A 27780-nucleotide genomic window follows, 5' to 3' on the forward strand; every position below is an offset into this window, starting at 1 on the left:
TGTGAGAAGGCACACACAGGGAGGGGCTTAGCATCGTGCCTGGCTTGTAGCTACTTCTACATGTAGCTGCTCAACATATCCACTTCCTTTCCTTCCCTCTCAGATTGCATCAATTCTTCTTCTAAGAAAATAAAACAAACCAGTTCATTGTCTGCCCCAATAAAACAAATAACAGCACAGAAATATTAAATTACATTAACATTTAGTTCATCAAAGGATGTAACCCTCAGTGGCACGAGTGGGCCTGTGATTGCAGACATCCTGTTTGTCCTCCCTATCCATCATTGCTCTAGCTTGGGCAGGAAGAAGATGGGAGGGGACTTGGAGGCTTGTCAGTGGATGACATCACATGCAGAGCTCATGAGGGAACCAGGGCTGTTTCTCCTGGAGAAAGGGAAGGTAAGGTAAGCGCTATTTTCAGCTCTACCTAAAAGACAGCCTTTCTAGAAGAGTGTTTAGCTTTTATTAAAAGCCAGGGAAAAACCAGAGTTCAGGTCAGTATAATAGACAGAAGTTTCTTTTAAAGTTCAGTACTTTCTCAAAGATGGAAAGGACTCCTCAGGACCTTGGAGGTAGTTTTTTTTTTTTAATTGTCAATTGATCTTTTATTTTATTTATTTAGGAAGTAATTTTAAAATAGTATGGTAATCACTCTTTCCTTCAACAAATATTGAGAATGTACCATGTGGCAGGCAGCACTTTAGGTTCTGGGCTGTATTGACAATAAAACATTCCCGACCTCAAGGAGCTTGCACATAGGAGGAAGGGCCAGATAATACACAATAAACACACCAAACAAGTAACAGTATGTTAGAAGTGATCAGTGCCGTGGGGGATGGGAGGCTCTCACTTACTCGAGGATGGTGAACTGATAAGGACTTAGATAAGGTGTTGTTCAGATATTTTTCAGTCCTAACCAAATGCAAATGCATGTGGGGGTGTATACCCGAGTGGGCAACTAAAACCTTCCTGCACCTAATGAGCTCCTGGATCTGCCTGGAAGTGGGAAGAGGAAGTTTTATACTATGCCTGACCCTTAAAACCCATTCAAGTGCAATAGAACTTAAAAGCAGTGTGAAATTCTTGTTAAAATTCCTGAAATTTAGAATCAGGACTCTTGAGTACCCAATTATTTTCAGTTCTTCTTTGAGTTCTTTTGTATGGATGTAATTGTTCAAGGAAAACTATAGCATGCAAACTTTTAACTTTCATTCAGAAAGTTTTTCTTTCATACATATAAAATGTTCTCTCCCATCATGCGCCTCTCAGAGGAGGCAGGAGCTTTAAAACAGAATGATCTTTTATATCTTCCCTAATGTTATTAGAGCTGCCTGGCACTCAATGCATTGGCTCAATCATATGCCACTTACAGTTGGCAGGTTTTTGACGATGCTAGGAAACAGTGTTTGTGGCGGTCTCGGTTGACTCTGTTGCTTTGGAGGCTGCTGGAGGTCCCCGTCCTGTGGCGGCTGAATGGACTGCAGTGGTAGGTGGCTGTGCTTTGGCTGGGGCTGTCCGACAGTCTGGTCGGTGACGTCTGGCAGAGGCTTGGGGTCTAGGTCAACAGGAGCTGGCTTGCATTCTAATGACTGCATCTGCTTATTTAAAGTCTGTTTTGATTCCAGAAGATGTGAGGAAGGGCCTAATACCTGTCCAACTTGAAAATATGGGTGTTTCAATGCCTATAACAGCACAGAAATATTAAATTACGTTAACATTTAGTTCATCAAAGTGTTTCCAAATCTAAATTAGGTACATCCTTAGCTTGAAATATGTTGCCTACCCTTAACAATGCATTCCTAGTGCTGTCTTTAAAAAAAAAAAAAGTGTGTGGGGGATGAGGATGGATGTAGCTAAGTTGCCCCCAGGCTCTCTTCGAATTTGTGATCAGCCTCCTGAGTCACTGGGATAACAGGTGGGCACCACCACCCTGGCTAAGTCCTCCAGATTTTAATTCTTAAGTAATCAAATCTTATGTGTGTTCCCCTTTGTGATTTCTCCTATTACTTTAATATCCATGCTCTTCTTACCCTGAGGTCAAACGCATATCCTTTCTTTTAGTTTTTAATGACAGTTAAAACACACACACACACACACATAGTGATTTACTTGTGAAGTATGGAGAGAGGTAAGAACCTAAATTCACTTTTCCTGAAGAGTTAGCAAACTGACCCAGTGAACTGTCATTCACTGAACAGTCCCACCCTCTCCCTGCCATTTGTGACAACATGTTTATCTTATCCTGACTTAAACATTTTGCAACATGGAGTTATTTGTCAATTCTTATGCAGTACTTTCACTACTGTCAGTATGATCACTTCAAGGGCCATTTTTAATAACTGCAGGGCAGGTGTCCACCTACATGCTCTCTACTTGCTTATTCTTGTTCAATCCTGCCTTGACTTTCTTTCCCATTTGTCTTCCAGATGGCCTTCAGAAAACATATTCTTAGTTTATTTTAAAGTTTAAAAGAGAAAAGTAATTCTTAGGTAATTTTCACATATGATTTATGTTTAATGATTAGAACATAATGAAACTCATCCATTTTTTAACTTATTTGCAAATAAAAACTTGTAAAGACTCTGAGACTTGCAACAGTTACAGAGGAACAAGGGTGTGCCCCAGTGCTGCCCTCTTGTGGGAGCTGGAGGCTGAACACTGTTACTCCATCCTCTGGAGAAATGATTACCGGAGTGTGAAGAGAAGGAGAATCCCAAGCCTCAACCAAAGGAGAGAGTAGAAAAGTCTAAAATGACAAATGATTGAACAGATGCCTTTTTTGCTACCCATGACAAGGTCTTCCAAACTTGTCCATCGCATGCCTGAATTGTCTTTAGAGATCTATCCCTTTCAGACTCAACCTCCTAGAAGCTTCCTCATTTGAATCCCCAAGCAAAATCACCTTAGTGCTATCTTTGCAATTCTCCCAAGGATCTTCCCTGTCGAGAAGCTGATCGACTATACTAACCAGATGCCCTAGGGATGCATTCTCTTGGTAAGCCCTGGTTCAGTGTGTCTATGCAGGTGAAAACATCTCTGACATTGATAAAACTCAAAAGTTTAAAAGTTGTAACAGGCAGATTTGTCTCACCTGGCTTGCTGTTGGTCGTTTCTTTGGATCCCAATTCAACATTTCAGTCATTAGCTGAATGGCTTCATTACTGGCATTGGGAATAAGGGTTTTTAAGTTCATAGGAACACACTGAGGAAAGCGGAAATTCATAGAGGATGCAAGCTGGTATCCTTCTGGCCAGTCACTCTGTTTAAAAAATATATATGTGGGGGTGGAGAGCAAAAAGAAAATTGTTTTAGTAATCAATTTAAAGACACAAAAGTAATTCAGGTATGAAAATTTGAATACTGATTCATATAAATGAATGTGAAATAAAATATCAGCCTTTATTTCTGATTCGGTTCTACCAACCACATAGGAAAAAAGAACATTGAATTGAGAGGGAAAAAATGAGAAAGCTCCACGTTTCACAATATTACACTCTTGTCTGGTTTTGGATCTTGATGATATCGACATTGGTGACTTTGAACACATAGGACAAGTGCTTTACAAACACTTGATCCTACAAAGATCTCATTATATATTATATATTGCATCTAATGTGAAGAATTACATAGCTGGAAAAATAACTTCGTTAGAGCTTTAATATCTACATTTACCTCTCTAATATAACTACAAGGCACGTACTGATTTAATTAGGATGTAATCGTACATAATTACGCTACTAAGTACATCCCAGAAAGTAAGGTTCACCTGAAATCCAATGTTAGTTAAAAAGTGCCAACTACCCCTGGCCAAGGTATGTAAATGGAAACAAGAAAGGGTTAAAAGAAAGTAAGTCCAGGACCCAGGGATGTTGGTTGATGCCCGGGGACCATCACAGAGCAAGGAGGAGTCTCAGCCAGTCACCAACCCCAAGTCACACAAGAGAACTGTCCCTTAGTTCTTTTTTTTAAATATATATTTTTTATTTTATAAGAAGCGATATCTCAATTACCATGTATAAAAGGAAGGAGAAAGGAACATTACAGTGATTATGATTGACTTCCTTTTTTATTTGAGATGGGCTGGTTTGAGTGAGGTTACTTCCATTTAGTAAGTATTATGGAGTTGTCTGCTTCTGAGTTTTCAGAAACTTTTTTAAAAGCAAAGTTTTGCAAACAAAACCAAGAATCTTAAATAGAACCATTCTGAAAATTTCTTTTAAAAAAAATTTTTTTTGTTTTAATTAGTTACACATGACAGTACAATGACCTTGACATATCATACATTTGAATCAGATGTGATATAATTTCTCATTTTTCTGAGTGTAAGGAAAGGCAGCAATCTCTTACTCCGTCTGGTGGGATTCTGGCTTCTGGTGATCCTCATCCTCCTCCATTTTAAAAATGATAGGATTGTGATAAAATCACTGAAGTATAAAACTATTTGAAAATGTAAAAAGTCAGGTACCTAACCAAAAGTGATAATCAAAAAGTTATAAAATTCAAAGCAAAGTAGCAAGTTGGAAATAATGTAAAGTTAGATCAAATAAGAGTTACTTTACTTACTTTCTTGGGAGTCCCTAAAACTTGGCAGATTTTGAAGATTTCATCAATTTCACTTGTCCCTGGGAACAGAGGTCTTAGGGTATAGAGTTCGGCCATGATGCTTCCCACAGCCCACACATCAATAGGAGAACTGTACACTGAAGATCTTAGTAAAACTTCAGGAGCACGGTACCTTTGAAAAATAAGACGAAAACCAAAAAGGCTGTTTGGAGTACGACCTCACAGGTGGATGGGCAGAAGAACAGAACTCTAGTCATTAGTTTCAATCAAGGGATACTTATTTTCTCCCATGTGCCAGGCATGTGTACGTGTGTTGGGATGGGCTGGACATGACACACTCACAAGGGGTGGGCTGTACAGGAACGTATGAAATGCCCATGGAGCCTGAAATAGGAACTCAAATGAATAACAGGGAACTAAGTACTCTCTGATATTTTAAGAAAAAAAAAACATACCCCAAGCATCATGTCCAGCATATATTCACATGAAGGGTAGGAAATGAAAGGTTAACAAAGATTATCCCTGAGTAGTACATTTTTTCTTTCTTTTTATCAGTTTTAAAGTGCTCATACCAAACTGGGAATGGACCCACCATTTGATCCAGCTGTCCCACTCCTCAGTTTAGACCCAAAGGACTTAAAAACAGCACACATTAATGTTTATAGCAGCACAATTCACAATAGCTAAATAGAGAATGGATAAAGAAACTGTGGTATATATACACAAGGGAATATTACTCAGCATTAAAAGAGAATAGAATTATGACATTTGCAGGTAAATGGATGGAGTTGGAGAATATAATGCTAAGTGAAGTTAGCCAATCCCAAAAAACCCAATGCTGAATGTTTTCTCTGATCTAAGGATGCTGATTCATAATGGGAATGGGGGGCAGCGTGGGAGGAATGGAGGAACTTTAGATAAGGCAAAGGGGAGGGAGGGGAAGGGAGGGGGCATTTTTGGTAGGAAAGGCAGTGGAAGGAGATGGATATCATTTCCCAAAGTACATGTATGAAAATACGAATGGTGTGACTCTACTTTGTGTACAACCAGAGACATGAAAAACTGTGCTCCATTTGTGTACTACCAACTGAATTGTATTCTGCTGTCATAGATAACAAATTAGAATAAAATTTAAAACGTGCTCATTCCATCAATCCAATCTTCTCTGTAGACAATAATATTTAAAAAAAAATTTTTTTAGTTGTAGGTGGACACAATACCTTTATTTTCTTTATTTATTTTTACGTAGTACTGAGGATCGAACCTAGTGCCTTACACATGCTAAGTGAACACTCTACTGCTGAGCCACAACCCCAGCCTAATAATAATCTTTTTAATTGAGGAAAATATGTATAAGACCAAAGGTACCTGGTAAGCCCAGCACAAAATCTGCTAACTGGACAATATTTTCAATTCTAACTTTTTTCTCCACATTGAAACGTGAAAATATTGCAGTACAAATGTTTTGTAGCAGTCTTTTTGTTTTCACCCAGAGTTCTTTGACAAATATTTTTAACAGCTTTCCTGAGAGATGATTCACATAATATACAAGTCATCCTTTAAGCTATGCAATTCAATAGCTTTTAGTATATTCACAATCAATTTTAAGACATTTTCTCTATCTTTCTTATCCACCTCTCCCTTGATATCCTGTACCCAGCCCTAAGCAGCCACTAATCAAATTTCTGTCTCCACTTGCCTACTGTATACTAATATCCTAACAATGGAATCGTACGTGATTGTAACTAGCTCCTTTCACTAAGCATAACATTTTCAGGGTCTGTCCATATTGTAGCATGTATCAGCCCTTCGTTTTTTTAAAAAATATCTTTATTTTTTTAAATATCTTTTGTAGATGGACATAATACCTTCATTATTTTATTTATTTATTTTTATGTGGTGCTGAGGATTGAACTCAGTGCCTTACACGTGCAAGGCAAGTGCTCTACCATTGAGCTACAACCCTGGCCCAGCCCTATCTTTTTATTGCTGAAAAATATTCTATCAATTTGCCACATTTATTTACCCATCCATCAGTGGAAAGATCTTTGAATTATTTCTGTTTTTGGCTGTTATGGATAATGCTTCCATGAACATCCATGCACAAGCTTTTGTGTGGACACATTTTCTCCTGGGTGTACAGCTAAGGTGTGGAATTTCTAGACCACATGGTGCCCATATTTAACCACTGAGGAACTGTGGCCTTTTTCAAAGCCTCTCTATCATTTTACATCCCAGGAGCAGTTTATTAGGATTTTGCTAATTTTGTACATTCCTATCAACACCTGTTATTATGTTTTGACAAATATTTTTTGTGAGAGAAAATTGATTTATGTTTTGCCAAACTTAGACACAGAAACACTTAAGTATTCTCACTTCCATTCCATGTCAATATAGAATCTAAATTTATCCAATTAAAAATAGGATCTCATTCCAAAGAATCTTCCCTCAAGAGATTTTCCAAATGTAATTACACATTTAACAAAATACAGCTAGTACATTATTTGAACTTTCATCATTTCTTCAATTCTGCCCTTGCTTTTGTAGATAAATACTGACTTCCTGTCTTCAGACTTTGTTTTCAGTAATTGCAGGTTGCTATAAGCTTGGATTTTTGGTCCTCTGTTTATTGAAATTCTGATTAAAAATTTCCAAGTGATTTGAAACACAACGCAACCCAAATTTAAAGGACTTGTTTACAAAGAAGCTAAGATGTCATTGTCAAATCACCTAAATTGGTTACACAGTAATTCTTCAAAGTCAATGGCAGACAGCAAGGAGAGAAAGCACATGCTGCCATGCTGCAGTTCTTCTTTAGCGAACTCAGTATCCTCCAGACTTTGTAGTTCAGTTATTCTCCCTCGGCATGTGTGCGGATGATTGGTAAATTCTGGGGATGGTTTACATGTTGACTGGCAGCTTGTGTGGATGCAGTTCCAAACCAGACCCACATCATAAGCAATCCACTGCCGCTTCCTCGGTTCCTTCTTTATTTAGTAAGAACATTGTTCTCATGAAGTTAGGCTTGTATAAATTTGTATTTGTGTTATCAATGTAAAACAATACTTTCATTTTCAATGAAGAATTTTTAAGTTGAAATTAAGGTAGCATTCACAGTAATGTCAGATTTTCCCCCTTTCACAGAATGAGCCTATTAAAAGTTTCATTTTGATTCTATGAATCATAATGAAAACTTAAAAGTCGTTGCTAGAAATAAAGTAACCGAGTTTTTCCTTTGAAGCATTTCCACTCGTTTTAAAATGGCATCATTTAACTGTGACATCCTTCCTCCAATAAAGCAGCCTGTACACGCACAGCCAATCACTTCACCTTTCCACTTGCACAAGACGGACTCAAAGAGGAGAGAAATTAACTCAGCATTGAGTCCTAGAATAATGTGAATTCATCCGAAGCTGCACGTGCTAATGGCTGTCCTTAACAGTCTTCTAAAATGCTACTAACTTTTCAAACAGATGCTAACACTGCCTGGGGAGAGTTGCTTTACTCTAGCTCAGTGACTATGTCCCCTGTGGATGGCAAATGTCACTGAATGTTTTGTGTACGTTCATCAGCAACTTCTCTTTAAGAAACAAAACATACTTTTTAAAAAAAAAAAAAAAAACTAAATATGCAGTTTTCTTTTGGAAAATTAATGTTGATAAAAGATTTCAGTGCAAAACAATTTCTTAAGAAAGCACCACCAAATGTATTCCTCACCTCAGGGTAGTTTGAACAAAGTACCACAACCCAGAAAAACAGGAATTTACCCCCTGTGTCTGGAGGGTTGGTAGGGCTATGGTCTCTAGGGAAAGATCTGTTCCAGGAAACTCTTCCCCCAGCTCCTGGTGTTGCTTTGGGCCATCTTTGGCTCAGGACACACCACCTGGACCTCTGTGCCCGACTGCTTTCCTGGGAGCCTCCCCTTCTCCTCCCCCTGTGCATGGCTATCTCTGTGTATCTTCTTATGAGGACACCAGTAAGACTGGATTAAGGCCCACCTGACCCCACTAAGACCTCAGCTTAACCCAGTTTAGAATAAGATTACATGCACATGTACCAGGATTAGGACTTCAATATATCTTTTAGGGAGACACAATTCAAACTAGAACAACGAACAAGAAAATGATTGTAGATTTATACTTTGTAATAATCACTGTAGAAAGAATATTTTTTTGCATGTATATGTGAGTGTGTGTGTGTGTGTGTGTGTGTGTGTGGTTTGAGGATTGAACCCAAAAGTGCTCTACCACTGAGCTATATCTAACCTTTTTTTATCTTTTTTGAGTCAGGATCTTGCTAAGTTGCCCAAGCTGGCCTTGAACTTGAGATCCTCCTGCCTCAGCCTCCTGAGTCAGTGGGGGTACAGGTGTGCACCACCCTGTGGGCTTCAAACCACTTCTTTTTGCTTTTTTTAAAAAATATTTATTTAATGTATTTTTAGTTGTAGTTGGACACAATATTGTTATTTTATTTATTTATTTTTATGTGATGCTGAGGATCGAACCCAGGGCTTCCCATGTTCTAGGCAAGCGCTCTACCACTGAGCCACAATCCCAGCCCCCACTTATTTTTTCATTGCGTATTTTATTTGGAGATGTTTACACAAGTACAGGGAAGCTAAATTTTTGAGACAGGGGATGTTATTAGATTATCGTCAATTTATTACAAAAGAGACGTGGAAATTCTTTACATGATGAAAGATTTCAGAACTTCAGTGGAATGGACAGCTTCATAGGATGCCATTTCAACAGTGATTTGTTTCCGTCTCCATGCTTTCCAAGAATGTCACCATCTCTAAATAAGAAATAATCCTTGTCATCTAGAACACTTTGGTGCCTCTGTACTTCACACTAACTGGCTGAATCTCCCGCCCTTTCCTTTAGAGCCTGGTCCACAGCTACTTCCGTTGCTTGCAATACTTTTCCTTGAGATTTTTCTGGAAGCATAATGCCTCCTTTGGTTACAGTTTCGGCTGTACTCCTTTCAACCAATACTCGGTCAAAAAGTAGAAGGAACTTTCTAAATGCTTGTCCGGTCATGACTCCTGCTGCTGAAGTTCAGACTCTGCTCTTGGGCTGCTGCTGCAAAGAGACCCCTCAAAGCACTTGTGATATGCCCTACAGGTACACAGAGGACTGATGACCTCCTACACTTCCTGTGCATCCATGATGCCACCAACTGGCACCTCAAAGCTATGACTTAGACCGTGGCACAAGTGACTGGCTGGCAGAGGGAACAGTGTCAGATACTTCTGTTGCCACCCACCTTGGAAGAGGTAGCTGAGGACCACTCCTGGCTAACACATTTGTCACAGTCTTCAGGAAAGGCATAAAGAAAGATGGGAAATAACTGGCCATCTTTCGTATTTTGCCATGTGTCAAATGCAAACTTGGCTCACTGATCACATGTCTCTAAGTTTATGGAAAAGAGCCCAGAGGAAACAGGAAGTGTGTTGATAATGGCACCAGCTGGGACTGTCCTGGGCAAGAGAGACACACAGTCACTCTATCCAGGCTCCTCCTCAGACCTCTCCTCTAACTATACTTGTTCCTTTGGTGATCTCAGCCAATCCTGAGAGTTGAAATACTGGGGTCTACTGAACTGATGTCTCCAGCCCAGCCTTTGCCCTTGAGCTCTGGATCACACATCTAACCATCGCTTTGGCATCCACTGGCTGTCATCTCACTCAACCCAAAACAGGACTGTGCTTTTCCTGCCAAGGCCTCCGTAGCATTCCACAGCTCAACGAGTGGTGACTTCATCCTTCCAGAAAATCTGGACAAAAACCTTGGAGGGTTTGATTACTTCCTCTTATCCCGCATCCTGCTTCATGGGGAAACGCTCCCAGAATCCCACAATTCTCACCATCCACATGGCCAGTGGGTTCAGGTCACCATCTTTCCCTGCCCAAATTATCTTTCTCCCTGCTTCTGCCCTGATCCCCTAAAACATGCTTTTAACATGGCGGCCGGGGTGATGCCTGTGAAACTGGTAGGTCCTGGCATCTCTTCACACATCTTCCTGGAGCAGCCCCCCTGGCTCAGATTCAAAGGCTGGTCCCGACAGTGACCTCCAAGGCCCTGTGTGATCTGGCCGCCCTGCAAACTCTCTGACCTCATTTCCTACTGCTATGCTCCCCACTCATCCTGTTCTTTACAGAACTTACTAGGGGCACATTTCTGTTCCAGAGCCTTTATTTTCACAGCATGGGTTCAATCTGAAAGCTCCCACTTGCCCCAGCACCTCCTCCAGGCCTATTCTCAGCGAGACCCTCCATTAAATTAGCAATTTTCCCCCTCTCCCCCCATCTCCCCCCAACTCCCTGTCGCCTCTTCATAGTTTACCACTCCATACATATATATGTATGTGCACATACATATTCATTCTTATTTTTACTGAAATATAATATACATACAGGAAAATGCACTTATTATGAGAGGTGAGCTTGATGAATTTCCACAAATCGAACACATCCATGGACCCAGCATCAAGGTCAACAGGCGTGTTATCAACTTCCCAGAAGACTTGTCACTCACCCATCCCGTCACTTCTGCCCCCTCGCCTCTGCCCCATTGGGTGATACACTGTACTACTGTGGATGGATATGCAGGTAGTTTGCTATTACATGTCTTTTGGTAAACAGGTGGGTCTTCCTGTTGGTACTCATGATATTTTTAGCTTGTTTAGCAGTATGAAGCAGACATTTTTCTTTTCTGTTTTGTTCATGTCTGTATTTCCAGTGCTTAACATAATATTTGGCACATAGTAGGTGTTCAATAATATTTGTTGAATGAACAAATGAGATTCTTTTTCTTTCTTTTGTAGCAATTCTGAGGACTGAACCCAGGGCTTGGCACATGATAGGCAAGTACTCTACACTGAACTGCATCTAACCTAACCTAGCTTTATAAATCTACTTTGAGACAAGATCTCACTAAGTTATCCAGCCTGGCCTCCAACTTGCAATCCTCCTGCCTCATCCTCCTGAGTAGCTGGATGAAATCCTTTTTCTTTCTCTTATTTTACTGATCAGAATATATGAACTACTGCTTCCCTCTTTCTAAACAATACAAAATTCATTTCTATAATTTGTTTTAAATAACCAATATGGAACCTCCAGAAAGATAGACAGATTACAATTAATCATAGGAAAATTTCAATATAAACTTGAGCCTCAGGAGAGTTGTATAGAACTACGTACCATCTGGTAGATACATAATCAGTATATGGTGGCTGTGACCTCAATTCTCTTGCAAGTCCAAAATCAGCAATTTTCACAAGTTCTGGGCCCATACAAAGCAAGTTTTCTGGTTTCATGTCCCTATGGAAAAAGCCTTGGCAAAATAGAGAAGAAAAACATAATAAATCCTCATGTTCAAACATGTTTTATTTGATTCACAAACAAAACACAACGGAATCTCTCTACTGTAATTAAACATGGTGCTGGAAAAACGACCACATTTATTGATTAAAAATGATGACATGCAGGGATGCTGCTTTCAAAGTGATCTGGCAGGATCTGCACTGTCTCCACTAACCGGAAAACCTTAATGAGAGCTGTTGCTGTCACTACTGGGTAAGAGAAGAGGAGTTGAGGCCCAGAGGGAGGAGCCTAATTAACACCTAGGGTCACTTCCTCATTAGCCTTGAGTCCTGTGACACAGTGCAGTGTAACGCAAAATACCTTGAGAATAATCACTAATTTCAAAAAGCCATGGACAAAACACGTATTTTAACTTATTTCTTTATTTAAAATTATTTTAGCTCAATTCTCCCCAGTAGCTTCAGTAATGAGAAGCCCAGTGTTTTTATTACCAATTCAATACATAAGACAGCCCAGTGCAGTGGTGCATTCCTGTAACCCCAGCAGCTCGGGAGGCTGAGGCAGGAGGATCATGAGTTCAAAGCCAGCCTCAGCAATGGTGAGACGCTAAGCAACTCAGTGAGACCCTGTCTCTAAATAAAACACAAAATAGGGCTGGGGATGTGGTTCAGTGGTCTGGTACCCCAAGTTCAATCCCTGGTACAAAAAAAAAAAAGAAGAAGAAGAAGAAAATAAATATAGATAGATGGTTAGTTACCCAGGATGATGGGCAGTACAAAGAAAATGAAGCAGGAGACCCAAAGAACTTTAAGCCCTCCTAGCAGGTCAGAGTCCCAGGGAGTCCTTTCCTAAGAGCCACCTCAGGTTTACTGCTGGACACGGATGGCTTGGACTCTGAGGCCGCGCCAGTTGGAAGAACTATAGGTGACTTTTATGAGAGGATTTTGGGCAGCTTTGGGGCTAGGATTTTAAAGCCTAAACATTTTTAATCACTTCAAAGCCAGTGACATTAATCCACGAAATCTTAGCAAACTAACCAATTACATATTTATATAACTGAGATTTTCCTCCATGCATTCTAATCTACTGGCAATATTGTCCTGTTTTAACAAATTATTGGTCTTGTTCTTAAACAGCTACTATAAAAAAATCTCTTTTATCACAAAGTATTACATCTGAGTTGCTTCACTATAGCAAAAACAAATTTGGCTTTTATAAAAATGTCTATTGTCCTTAGAACTTTATTTCTCAAATAACTGTGTAGTCAACTATATAAGTCAACTCTGATTATTCAGCCACAATTTTTAAACCCTAAGCTAACTGTCTCCTTAAATCCTTTATGCTTAGGATATAGTTAATAATGCATAAATAAAGTCAGGCATATCAAGAGTTATGTTGAGCAGAGTTTAAAATGTACTAAAAATTAGCAACTCATTATGAACAATTAAAATAGCATGTCATCCTGTATTTGTACTTAAGAAATTACTGACCTTTACCAATGAATTATACTATATTATAATCAGACAAGACATGAAGGGAGACTGGGGTGGCTGTGTCTGCCTGCAGCATATACACTTTTCCAACTTAATGCCTAAATATCTAGTGTTTCTGAACAAATGTTCTTTAAAAATAAACATGTTAGATTTTTGAACTAATGATTATTCTGGTTTGATAGATATGCAAAAAACCCTATATAAATTAAAATTACATAAATAAGCAATTCATAGAAAACAGGAACAAGCACCTGCTTTAATTTCACTCAGAGAATAACGTAAATCCTAACAATAATCATGAAACATCACACCACAGGGGCTAGACGTTACTTAAAAGTTAGTGACTGCTGACGCTAGAACAAAGAATCCCAGTCTTTCCCAAAAGATCTTCTCACTGTTAATGTTTCTGTTACAATCAGGGGGCATAAGGCTGCAGGATGAGTTAATTATGATGACTAAGACGACAGGGTGATGAGCAAACTGTTAGTTATAGAATACAGATACTCCATATAGGATTATGAAATTATAAAGTCTGTGTGTATAGATAGGCATGTACCCCATTACTGAACAGTTGGCATACAATTCTTGTGTGTGACCTTGACAATTCAGAGACAGGGAGATCAGACTGAAAAGACACCTACCATGTTTATGGATAAACGCCAGCCCTTGCAATATCTGATACATAATATTTCTGATGACTGACTCAGGAAACAATTTGTTTCTGGAAGAAATGAATACACAGTCATGAAATTCTGTTAGCCTTTCTTGGCCTTAAGATACTGGCTAATGGTGTAATTTATAGATTCATAGTGTTAAAGGTCATAAATTTAAAGTGTGTTCTGATATTTCAAAAAACTCAAATCCAACAGTGAATGTATTTCATATATATTCAATAGTTAAATTATTTTTTATTGGTTCTTTTTAATTATACATGACAGTACAATCCATTTTGATATTATACAAGCATGGAATATTTCTTATTCTAATTAGAACTCCATTCTTGTGGGGGTACACAATAGTGGGATTCACTTAGGTATTTTCATATATGAAAATAGGAAAATTATGTCAGATTCATTCTACCGTCTTTCTTATTCCTATTTCCCCTCCTTCCCTTCACTCCCCTTTGTCTAATCTACTGAATTTCTCTTCTTCCCCTCTGCCCCCATTCCCACACTATACTGTGGTTTAGCTTCAGCATATCAGTGGAAACATTCGACCTTTGGTTTTTGGGGATTGGCTTATTTCACTTAGCATGATAGTCTCCATATCCATCTATTTACTGGCAAATGTCATAAAGTCATTCATCTTTATGGTTGAGAAATATATATATATATATATATATTTTATTTAGACTTTAAAAAGAAAACATATATATTTTTTTTGAAAGAAGCATATATATTTATTTATATATAAATATTTTAATATTATTTATATATAATATACAAACATATAAAATCAATAAACAAATATAATACATTACACATTATTTAATATTATTTATATATAATATACAAACATATATAAAATCAATAAACAAATATCATACATTACACATTATTTAATATTATTTATATATTTTATATATATATATATATATATATATATATATATATATATATATATATGTATCTCCCCAATTTCTTTATCTATTCATCTGTGTAGGGCACCTAGGTTGGCTTCATAGCTTAGCTTCAATAGCTAAATTCTAAACTGTCCCAAGAGGAACAAAGTAAATTGGAAAACTGAATCACTATCAGATAAACCAATGGGCTAAGAAATCTGTATTATGTAGGCTCTAAGAGTTTTAAGGGACATGCATATTTCAGTTTTATATTGTATATTAGTAACTATTACTGTACTTCTGAAGTCCAATATAAATACACTAATGTAAGTCACATACAAATGTAAGTCACTAATATACTTAGTTTTCTAGTAGCCACGTTTTTAAAAAAGCAAACGAAACAGATTAACTTTGAAATTTCTCTAAAAATTTTTATTTTTAACTTATTTTTAACTGACACATAAATACAAAAAATTATACATATTAATTTATTTCAATATGCAATCAATGTAAAATGATTAAAATTTTTCTTTTTTTTTGGTACCAAGTTCTCCAAACTTGGTGTGTAATTTATTGTATGTTAATACCACAGTTCAACTTAGATATTTTAAGAATTTTCAACTTAGGTATTTCAAGAATTCAGTGGCTACATATAACTAATGGCTACAGTATTAACAATGTGATTTTAATTGTGTTCACATAATGTCCATAGTAAGATTTTTATAAGGACTAAATTAAGGCTGCAAAATATGAATCTCTGCCAGGCCACCAACTGAAGTGACCAACAATTAATATTTTGACCTTTAGAGAATCTGTCTACAGGTTTAACAATTAAAATGAGAATTTCCTTGGGATTGGTAATTATCACTCACTTAGACATTCTCACCAGTGATTTTATTAGGTTCTTTCTTGAGAGCTACTTCAGTCCTTTCTCCATTCTTTTTGGCAGAGCTGCATCGGGCATGGGGCATGCTGGGAAGCACTGTACCCCTGAGCTAGGTTCCCAGCCCTAAGATTAGATGCTTTGATAAGATGCTTGAGAGGACAATAAAGATAATTTCCTTACTTTTGCCTAAGGCCAGATTTATTACTGGGTATTATAGTATGGGTAGACTTTAAAAAAAAAAAGCATATATATATATTTTTTTTTTGAAAGAAGCTTATATATTTATTTATATATAAATATTTTAATATTATTTATATATAATATACAAACATATATAAAATCAATAAACAAATATAATACATTACACATTATTTAATATTAATTATATATTATATATTATTTACATAAATATGTAATAATTATTTTTATAGAAATATTTTTACATAAAAATATTTACCTTGACCTCTGTAGAAGGTAGCTATGTCCCAGCTGGTCCTTCAGTATAAAGAACTACCGTTCAATAAAAATAATAACTAATGGGGCTGGGGTTGTGGCTCAGCGGTAGAGTGCTTGCCTAGTCCTTGTGAGGTGCTGGGTTAGATCCTCAGCACCACATAAAAATAAACAAATAAAATAAAGGTATCGTGTCAACTACAACTAAAAACATATTTTAAAAAATAATAACTCCATTATTTAAATCCACCTCCTGGAGTGATAAATCTATATATCATAATGTATGGCATATTGAAAGGATCCAAGAAATTCATGGAAGAAATAATATCCAAAATACAGTTTGTATAAAATTAAGACATACCTGTCTTTCATTAATTGATAGAGGTTTTCTTTCATATATTCAAATATAAAATAAAGATGGTCATTTTCTCTGATAACTTCTTTCAGTTTAATCACATTGGCATGATTAAGTTTCTTCAGAGACTGCAAAACAACAAAGCATTTAAATTCTTAAAGCAAATTTATAGAAGTTGGAAAAATCTTATCAATGCTAGGTATGTTAACTACCTTAAATAATTTTCCATTTCATTTAAATTATTTAGTGAACTGTATTTTAATATCTCCATAATCTAAAAAGAATCTTAGAATATCTGCTTAGAGCAAGCAGCAAATATTTTAAATGATGAATGCAAAATAAACCAAGTCAATAATTTCCACTAAACATTTTCAATCTGTCACATTTTCTCCATCTATTTAATAGGTCTAACTTTTTTTCCTGATTTAGCCATGTGAAACTCCATGTAAAAGTCTCCAAAAATTGTGCCAAGTTATACAGGAAAAATATAAGGAAATGGTATGTTATCGTTTGGAAAGTTGTATTTCTTTTGATAATATGAATTTAAAATGCTCTTTTAAAAGTGAGAGAACTTTCAAATATGAAGATAGTTATTTTCTGTTCTCCACTAACATCAGAGCAAGAAGAAATGAGAAATGTCTCCAAGAAGGTAAAGGAAAAGCAGACACAATTGTCTTTGGAATGCTTCCCACAGAGAACAGACTGCTCTCCTAGCCACTGTCCCCAGGCCCAAGAAGGAGTGAGGGCTTCAAATGCTTTCCATCTCTAAGATTTACTTACCTTCACTTCTCTCAAGTTCATACATTCGTCCCAAGAATAGAACTTTCTCTTCATCCTGAAATAAATAAAGGAAACGTTTAACATACAGGGTGGAGGAATACAAGGTACAAATTTGGGTGAGCTGATACTTCTCTTTTTTGTTTAGTTTCTTAAAGGAAATCACTTCTTCGGCCTCTCAAGGCTGTTGGTAAAGGCTCTTGCCTGTCTGGTCTGACATTCTGCTTTAGCACAAAGATGCATTACCATTAATCTTCCTTTCTGGGTGAGTCCTTAACATTTTCCTAATCAGTTTAGTTATGCTTTGCTCAAAGAGCCTCTTCCATATTTCCTTTCTTTTTTTGGAACTTAAAAGATGAATATGAGCCAGGTGCAGTGGTGCACTCCTATAATTCCAGTGACTCTCGAGAGGCTAAGGCAGGAGGATCACAAGTTCCAAGATAGCATCAGCAATATAGCAAGGCCCTAGGCAACTCTGTGAGACCCTATCTCAAAATAAAAAATGAAAAGAGCTGGAGATGTGGCTCAGTGGTAAAGCACCCCTGAGTTTACTCCTAGTACAAAGAAAAAAAATAAAGAAAGAAAGAAAGAAAAGAATAAGCAACACTGTACCTCAGAGAGGGATGGGGGAAGAATCACAGTTTTGTAGCAAACTTAGTCAGTGATTTGATCAGACAACTTTTATATCATTACCTAGCTTTAGAAAAGAGGACCATAAAGTTAAATGGCTTAATCATCGAAGACTCAGAGCTAGAAGGCTTTAGAAGTAGCTTGCTTGCTTCCTTTAGACTGGAGGCTGAACCAAGCCTTTCCTGGATTTTTGTCCTTTTCTTTCCCTCTTCCATCCCAGTGTGGACACCATTAGAGATGCATACCAAGAGTGTATTTAGAGTGATCGAGCAATTCCATTATGTATACCATAGGTAGAAGCTGTATTTGCATATGAATAGATTTGTAGTCTATTCAATATCAGATAGGAGATACGTTCTAAAAAAATGTTTCTTCAGGGATAGGAATTACACTTGCTGTCTTTTGAAAACCAAAAACCAAATAGGCCCTACTGCTTTAATTTAGCATTATTATTTTTTTTTGAGTTTTTTATTTTATTTTATTTTTTTAAATTTTTATTGTTGGTTGTTCAAAACATTACATAGTTCTTGATATATCATATTTCACACTTTGATTCAAGTGGGATATGAACTCCCATTTTTACCCCGTACACAGATTGCAGAATCACATCAGTTACACATCCATTGATTTACATATTGCCATACTAGTGTCTGTTGTATTCTGCTGCCTTTCCTATCCTCTACTATCCCCCCTCCCCCCCTCCCCTCCCCTTTTCTCTCTCTACCCCCTCTACTGTAATTCATTTCCCCCCCTTATATTTTTTTCCCTTTCCCCTCACTTCCTCTTGTACGTAATTTTGTATACCCCTGAGGGTCTCCTTCCATTTCCATGCAATTTCCCTTCTCTCTCCCTTTCCCTCCCACCTCTCATCCCTGTTTAATGTTAATCTTCTTCTCATGTTCTTCGTCTCTACTCTGTTCTTAGTTTCTCTCCTTATATCAAAGAAGACATTTGGCATTTGTTTTTAAGGGATTGGCTAGCTTCACTTAGCATAATCTGCTCTAATGCCATCCATTTCCCTGCAAATTCTATGATTTTGTCATTTTTTAATGCAGAGTAATACTCCATTGTGTATAAATGCCACATTTTTTTTATCCATTCGTCTATTGAAGGGCATCTAGGTTGGTTCCACAGTCTTGCTATTGTGAATTGTGCTGCTATGAACATGGATGTAGCAGTGTCCCTGTAGTATGCTCTTTTTAGGTCTTTAGGGAATAGACCCAGAAGGAGAATAGCTGGGTCAAATGGTAGTTCCATTCCCAGCTTTCCAAGAAATCTCCATACTGCTTTCCAAATTGGCCGCACCAATTTGCAGTCCCACCAGCAATGTACAAGTGAACCCTTTCCCCACATCCTCGCCAGCACTTGTTGTTTGACTTCATAATGGCTGCCAATCTTACTGGAGTGAGATGGTATCTTAGGGTGGTTTTGATTTGCATTTCTCTGACTGCTAGAGATGGTGAGCATTTTTTCATGTACTTGTAGATTGATTGTATGTCCTCCTCTGAGAAATGTCTGTTCAGGTCCTTGGCCCATTTGTTGATTGGGTTATTTGTTATCTTATTGTCTAATTTTTTTTAGTTCTTTGTATATTCTGGATATTAGGGCTCTGTCTGAAGTGTGAGGAGTAAAGATTTGTTCCCAGGATGTAGGCTCCCTATTTACCTCTCTTATTGTTTCTTTTGCTGAGAAAAAACTTTTTAGTTTGAGTAAGTCCCATTTGTTGATTCTAGTTATTAACTCTTGTGCTATGCGTGTCCTACTGGGGAATTTGGAGCCCGACCCCACAGTATGTAGATTGTAGCCAACTTTTTCTTCTATCAGACGCCGTGTCTCTGATTTGATATCAAGTTCCTTGATCCACTTTGAGTTAACTTTTGTGCATAGCGAGAGAAAGGGATTCAGTTTCATTTTGTTGCATATGGATTTCCAGTTTTCCCAGCACCATTTGTTGAAGATGCTATCCTTCCTCCATTGCATGCTTTTAGCCCGTTTATCAAACATAAGATAGTTGTAGTTTTGTGGATTGGTTTCTGTGTCCTCTATTCTGTACCATTGGTCCACCCGCCTGTTTTGGTACCAGTACCATGCTGTTTTTGTTACTATTGCTCTGTAGTATAGTTTGAAGTCTGGTATCGCTATACCGCCTGATTCACACTTCCTGCTTAGCATTGTTTTTGCTATTCTGGTCTTTTATTTTTCCATATGTATTTCATGATTGCTTTCTCTATTTCTACGAGAAATGCCGTTGGGATTTTGATTGGCATTGCATTAAACCTATAGAGAACTTTTGGTAATATCGCCATTTTGATGATGTTAGTTCTACCTATCCATGAACAGGGTATATTTTTCCATCTTCTAAGATCTTCTTCTATTTCTCTCTTTAGGGTTCTGTAGTTTTCATTGTATAAGTCTTTCACCTCTTTTGTTAGGTTGATTCCCAAGTATTTTTTTTTTTTTTTTTGAGGATATTGTGAATGGAGTGGTTGTCCTCATTTCCATTTCAGAGGATTTGTCGCTGATATACAGGAATGCCTTTGATTTATGCGTGTTGATTTTATATCCTGCCACTTTGCTGAATTCATTTATTAGCTCTAATAGTTTCTTTGTAGACCCTTTTGGGTCTGCTAGGTATAGAATCATGTCATCTGCAAATAGTGATAATTTGAGTTCTTCTTTTCCTATTTTTATCCCTTTAATTTCTTTCGTCTGTCTAATTGCTCTGGCCAGTGATTCAAGAACTATGTTGAACAGAAGTGGTGAGAGAGGGCATCCCTCTCTTGTTCCAGATTTGAGAGGGAATGCCTTCAGTTTTTCTCCATTCAGAATGATGCTAGCCTGAGGCTTAGGATAGATTGCTTTAACAATATTGAGGTATGTTCCTGTTATCCCTAGTTTTTCTAGAGTTTTGAACATAAAGGGATGCTGTACTTTGTTGAATGCTTTTTCTGCATCTATCGAGATGATCATATGGTTCTTATTTTTAAGCCTACTGATGTGGTGAATAACATTTATTGATTTCCGTATATTGAACCAGCCTTGCATCCCAGGGATAAATCCTACCTGATCATGGTGCACAATTTTTTTGATATGTTTTTGTATCTGATTCGCCAGAATTTTATTGAAGATTTTTGCATCTAGGTTCATTAGAGATATTGGTCTGTAGTTTTCTTTCTTTGAAGTGTCTTTGTCTGGTTTAGGAATCAGGGTGATGTTGGCCTCGTAGAATGAATTTGGAAGTTCTCACACTTTTTCTATTTCCTGAAATAGCTTGAAAAGTATTGGTATAGGTTCCTCTTTATAGGTTTTGTAAAACTCTGCTGTATACCCATCCGGTCCTGAGCTTTTCTTAGTTGGTAGTCTTTCGATGGTTTCTTCTATTTCCTCAATTGATATTGGTCTGTTTAGGTTGTCAATATCCTCCTGACTCAATCTGGGCAGATCATATGACTTAAGAAATTTATCGATGCCTTCACTATCTTCTATTTTATTGGAGTATAAGGATTCAAAATAATTTCTGGTTATCTTCTGTATTTCTGAAGTGTCTGTTGTGATATTGCCTTTTTCATCCCGTATGCTAGTAATTTGAGTTCTCTCTCTTCTTCTCTTTGTTAGCGTGGCTAAGGGTCTGTCGATTTTATTTATTTTTTCAAAGAACCAACTTTTAGTTTTGTCAATTTTTTCAATTGTTTCTTTTGTTTCGATTTCATTAATTTCAGCTCTGATTTTAATTATTTCTTGCCTTCTACTTCTTTTGCTGTTGTTTTGCTCTTCTTTTTCTAGGATTTTGAGATGAAGTATTAGATCATTTATTTGTTGGTTTTTTCTTTTTTTAAGGAATGAACTCCAAGCAATGAATTTTCCTCTCAGAACTGCTTTCATTGTGTCCCATAGATTCCGATATGTTGTGTCTGTGTCTTCATTTATCTCTAAGAATTTTTTAATTTCCTCCTTGATGTCTTCTATAACCCATTGATCATTCAGTAACCTATTGTTCATTCTCCAAGTGATGCATGATTTTTCCTTACTTCTTTTATTGTTGATTTTCAGTTTCATTCCATTATGATCAGATAAGATGCATGGTATTATCTCTACTCCTTTATATTGTCTAAGAGTTGCCCTGTGACATAATATATGATCTATTTTTGAGAAGGATCCATGTGCTGCTGAGAAAAAAGTGTAACTGCTTGATGTTGGGTGGTATATTCTATATATGTCAATTAAGTCTAGGTTATTAATTATGTTATTGAGTTCTATAGTTTCCTTATTCAACTTTTGTTTGGAAGATCTGTCCAGTGGTGAGAGAGATGTGTTGAAGTCTCCCATGATTATTGTATGGTGGTCTATTAGACTCTTGAACTTGAGAAGAGTTTGTTTGATGAACATAGCTGCACCATTGTTTGGGGCATATATATTTATGATTGTTATGTCTTGTTGGTGTATGGTTCCCTTGAGCAGTATGTAGTGTCCCTCTTTATCCCTTTTGATTAACTTTGACTTGAAATCTATTTTATTTGATATGAGTATGGATACTCCTGCTTGTTTCTGAAGTCCATATGAGTGATATGATTTTTCCCAACCTTTCACCTTCAGTCTACGTATGTCTTTTCCTATCAAATGCGTCTCCTGAAGGCAGCATATTGTTGGGTCTTGTTTTGTGATCCATTCTACTAGCCTGTGTCTCTTAATTGGTGAGTTTAAGCCATTAACATTTAGGGTTATTATTGAGATATGGGTTGTTCTTCCAGCCATATTTGTTTATTTATGTTACTAAACATAGTTTGTTTTCCTCTTTGATTATCCCCCCCCATTTACTGTACTACCTCCCGCTTTTGGTTTTCATTGATATTTTCCATTTCCTCTTCCTGTAATATTTTGCCGAGGATGTTTTGAAGAGATGGTTTTCTAGCTGCAAATTCTTTTAACTTTTGTTTATCATGGAAGGTTTTAATTTCATCTTCCATCCTGAAGCTTAATTTTGCTGGATACACAATTCTTGGTTGGAACCCATTTTCTCTCAGTGTTTGAAATATGTTATTCCAGGATCTTCTAGCTTTCAGAGTCTGTGTTGAAAGATCAGCTGTTATCCTGATTGGTTTACCCCTAAATGTAATCTGCTTCCTTTCTCTTGTAGCTTTTAAAATTCTCTCCTTATTCTGTATGTTGGGCATCTACATTATGATGTGTCTAGGTGTGGATCTCTTATGATTTTGCACATTCGGCGTCCTGTAGGCTTCTAGGATTTGGGATTCTGCCTCATTCTTCAAGTCTGGGAAGTTTTCTCGTATTATTTCATTGAATAGATTGCTCATTCCTTTGGTTTAGACCTCTATACCTTCCTGTATCCCAATGACTCTTAAGTTTGGTCTCTTTATGTTATCCCATATTTCTTGGATGTTTTGCTCATGGTTTCTTAACAGTCTTGCTGAGCTGTCTATGTTCTTTTCAAGTTGAAATACTTTGTCTTCGTTGTCTGATCTTCTATCTTCTAAGTGTTCTACTCTGCTGGTAGTATTCTCAATTGAGTTTTTAAGCTGGTTTATTGCTTCCTGCATTTCTAGGATTTCTGTTTGTTTGTTTTTTATAACCTCTATCTCCCTGTATAATTGATCTTTTGTTTCTTGGATTTGTTTATGTAATTCATTGTCGAAGTGGTCGAAGTGGTCTTTCATTGTCTGATTTTGCTGTCTAATGTCTTCCTTGAGACTCCAGATCATCTGAAGCATGTATATCCTGAATTCTTTATCTGACATTCCATCTGCTGCAGATATTACCTCTTCTAAAGTTGAGTTGACCTGCATTGCTTGTGGTCCTTTCTTTCCTTGTCTTTTCATACTGTTCGTGTTTCTTTCTGCTTGGTGAAACTGTTGTGTTATTGATTTTTTCCCCCTATATATTTATATTGCTCTTGTATAGTTGCAAAGTCTCCCTCGCAGGCGGTGGCGGTGGCTCTGCCCCTCCTCCAATTGGGGCAATGTGCCTACCACGCCGGCAGGCTGCTGGGCCTGTTCTTTCTATTGTTGCAGGTCCACCTACCTTATAGGCGCCGGGGTGGGCGGGGGGGGGGCGCTCAACCCCTCCACAGGCCGCTGGGCCTGTTCTGTCTGTCGTTTGCAGGTCTGTCTACCTTGCAGGCGCTAGTGGCGGCTCTGCCCCTCCCCCAACCGGGGCGATGGCGGGCCACTGGGCCTGTTCTGCCGGTGGATCGCAGGTCCGCCTACCTTGCAGGCACAGGGGTGGCTCTGCCCCTCTCGGGTTTCTGGGCCTGACCTGCCGGTGGGTCTCAGGTCCACCTACCTTGCAGACGCGTGGGGCGGCTCTGCCCCTCCGTGGGTTTCTGGGCCTGTTCTGCCAGTGGGTCACAGTTCCGCCTAACTTGCAGGCGCGAGGGGCAGCTGTGCCCCTCCGCCGGCTGCTGTGCCTGACCTGCCGGTGGGTCGCAGGTCAGCCTACCTTGCAGGCGCGTGGGGCAGCTCTCTTAATTTAGCATTGTAATCTACTACCAAGGTGTTCTAGAAGATCCTCAAGAAGCTTAGTGCTACATTATTAATTAGAATAAGTCTCATAATCCGGAGCCTCTACCAGGGTATAACACACAGTGGAGGAACCGGGGAAAGAGCCGGCAGCACATCATGGTTAAGGATATGGGATGTGAGCTGTGGAGCTGTGTGGCCTCGCTTCAAGCCCTGGCTCAACAGCCCACTGACTAATGACCTTGGATGAGTGACCTCATGGTCCCCCTGTGCCTCAAATTCCTTAGCCATAAAGTAGAAGCTACTGCACAAGAAAAAGTATATTACAAAATGTTTAATTCAGGACTCAGTAAACAGTAGATATTCTTATTTTTACCAATTATCTATGATCGACTATAGGACATGTAGCGCATCACTGTTATTATCCCTAAAATAACCTTAGTGAATCAGAAATTCAGCTCTAGTCAAGTACTAGAAATTTATGAAGAAATGAAATCAAGGGTTTATCAGTATACTGAAAGATACTTTTCAGTGTTACAGATTCATAAAATTTCTTGCTAAAATATAAAAAATAAATGTAGCATAATGCTGAATTTAAAATAAAAATCAGGGCTGTGATTGTGGCTCAGTGGTAGAGTGCTCACTTAGCATGTTCGAGGCCCTGGGTTCAAAGATCCTCAGCACCACATAAAAAAACATAAAATAAATAAATAAATAAATAAATGTATTGTGTCCAACTACAACTAAAAAATCAATTCAAAATATAGCTAGAAAAGAAAATTCACTTAGTAGAATGATCACATCAATCCCAAACTGCATTTATTATCTGCTATGATTCTTAAAAAACAACTTTCTAAGATTAAAAAAGTATCTAATTTTTTAGAAACCAGATAAAAATATGCTTAAATACTTTTCATAATTCAGTAGTAATTGACACTTTGATTCTACTTGCAAAATCTGTACTCCCTTCATCCATATTTACTAATATGGTTCTTTCTTTCCAGCAATTACTATTTCTCAGCAATGCTTCTTCTTAAGGTGACATATGTCTATCAATTACAAATACAGATATTCCTTGCACAATAATTACCCCAAAGACAATCCAGCTTCTTGGTATAGCTAATAAAAGGCATTTACTTTTAGGCTCCTGCCATTTTCTCTCATTTTTCCATTTGTCTGCCTTTTACTACGTACCAGAAGAATGAGCCAGTCAGAGATGATTGCTGTGGTATTTCCTATCTGTTAGAGGAACTAGACTTCAGACAAGTGAACACAAAGCACAAGCAGAAATGAGTTATAGGGACCCTGAGTGAGAAGAGCAAGGGGATCTTTTAGATCAATGGTCAGGCCATTTTCATAAGAGAGTATGTCAGCTGAGACCTTGAAGATGGAAGGTACTTGATACGAAGACGAAAAATAAGATTCAGGCAACAGAAACAGCTAGGAAGAGCTGGCTATTAAGGAGTGGGAGTCCAATCCGGACCAGTTGTTATTTCCTTAATGCCTTGAGCTAATTTTCATGGCTACTCCCAACAACTCCTGGTAGGAGAATGATCATGCTGCTCTCCTAGGTCACCCTTCCTGCTCTGCTGCCCCTGCTCGGCACTCGCCACCTGTGAACACCCTCTATAATGTACTTACTAGGTTTAGTCCTCCTCTTTTCCCAAATATAAGTTCCTTGGGGACAGTCTTAGATGCCTACATCTGGTTGTGGCATGTGACAGGTGCTCAAAAAATATTTTCTAGATGACTGGATGCATTTCCGTACCCACAGTGGCTCACTGAGGACATAAGTTCTCACACCCAGGAACACCTCAGAAATGGAGTTGCCTCCAAGTCCTTCAGGGCAGAAGCTTCATGAATACTGATCTCAACGAGGTGAAGGAATCTTCCTCCCCTGCTTGAATGAACTGCAATGTCACAGATTTTGAAATTTGAAGTGTCTTGGATTCCCCCTTGTTGTTATTGTTTAGAGACAGGGTCTCTCTGTGTTGCCCAGACTGGTCTTGAACTCTGTTGCTCAGGAGATGCTCCTGCTTCAGCCTCCTGAGCAGCGGTGCCGTTGTGCTCTGCTGTTATAGTTTTGTTTTGTTTTGTTTTGTTTTTAATGGCAGCAAATAAGTGGTGCCATAAATTAAAATCCCCCAAAGGGCATCTTCAGAAAAGAACCTTTTATTTTATTCTTTAAACTCACTCACCCCTCAACACATGCAGTCAGTTCTGACTGCATCTCTAGACTGCTGAAAAGCTTTCCTTATGAAATTAAGTAGAGTTGTGTGTGCTTAAGGGATAACTTCTGATAAGTGTGTCCTTCCGTCACTTTGTCCTTGTGTGAATGTCTTAGAGTGCTGTGACACAACCTAGATGGTGGGGCCTCCTGTACACGGATGCTCTTTGGTGCAGACTGTGTGAATGTGGTCCAGGCAGCGTGCTGTCATACATGCGGTCCATCATTGAAAATGTCATGTGGCATAGAACTCCAATTTCTTTCCCACACTCATATTCTCAGATTGTCCCACCCCATTGGACTCTGCCATCGCCACCCCCCCTCCCCCGCTTCTCCTGGCCATCTCTGTGCTGTGCTAGCCCTTGTCCTCCACTCTGCTTTTCAGCCTCGCGGATAACTGAGCATGTCCCATTCTAACAGCACCCACCCCCACACCAATTCCTCGTTCCTCTGTAAAAGGTTTTTAGAATGAAAAATACCTCCTCCCATATAAGCAACTTCTTCTCAAGGGGACACGCTTACTATCTACTTTGAAGACCAAGGACTGGTAGCTCTTCTCCATCTGCATATTCAGAATGTATTCAGCACAGAATTTATTTTATTTCGGGGGGAGGAATGGATAGATTTAAAATGTGTTAACCTAGAATTTTTATGGCCTAAATTGGGAGTGCTGAAATTTTTATGCCATCAAGTATAAGATGATGGTCCTGATCGGATATTATGGGATGTGAGTGGTTTTGGTAAAAAATAGGGATGCATGGAGAACAGAAATCAAGGGGTCTGACATCCATCATTTTCAGGTGAAGTTCATTCCTTTGCATAGGAATTTATGAGGAAATGCAAAGTCTTCTCCAGTGGCTCTTGAAGCAACTCAATGTGGGCTCCATCCTGAGTCTCCCTTCTGCAGACTGAGGAGCACCCTCTCGGACAGTCCTGCCAGCAGCCTGGCTTCACAGTCCTCCACTCCAAAATGTTCTCTTCTGTCCTGTCACAGTCACTCAGACACATTTGATCATCACAAGGGACAGTTACTCTCCA

At 38.2% G+C, this 27780-nt stretch overlaps 1 protein-coding gene and 1 pseudogene across 6 annotated transcripts in view; both read right to left on the bottom strand.

The window, feature by feature from the left end:
• Positions 1-27780, bottom strand: part of Mak (male germ cell associated kinase) — a 53639-nt gene that overhangs the window by 20204 nt on the left and 5655 nt on the right. For 5 of the 6 annotated variants that reach the window (XM_076857905.1, XM_076857904.1, XM_076857902.1 and 2 more), the window contains exons 2-8: positions 17416-17470; positions 16642-16763; positions 14022-14101; positions 11765-11897; positions 4564-4735; positions 3092-3259; positions 1371-1682 (exon numbers count right to left, since the gene is read on the bottom strand). In XM_076857905.1, the coding sequence (XP_076714020.1) occupies positions 1371-1682; positions 3092-3259; positions 4564-4735; positions 11765-11897; positions 14022-14101; positions 16642-16763; positions 17416-17470 (1042 nt within the window). The remainder of the gene's footprint in view (positions 1-1370; positions 1683-3091; positions 3260-4563; positions 4736-11764; positions 11898-14021; positions 14102-16641; positions 16764-17415; positions 17471-27780) is intronic. The other variant, XM_076857906.1, reaches the window with a different exon arrangement.
• LOC143401700 (10 kDa heat shock protein, mitochondrial pseudogene) lies at positions 9267-9602 on the bottom strand (annotated as a pseudogene).

The sequence above is a fragment of the Callospermophilus lateralis genome, chromosome 6 (assembly GCF_048772815.1).
Source record: "Callospermophilus lateralis isolate mCalLat2 chromosome 6, mCalLat2.hap1, whole genome shotgun sequence".
In the NCBI taxonomy this organism is placed as follows: Eukaryota; Metazoa; Chordata; class Mammalia; order Rodentia; family Sciuridae; genus Callospermophilus; species Callospermophilus lateralis.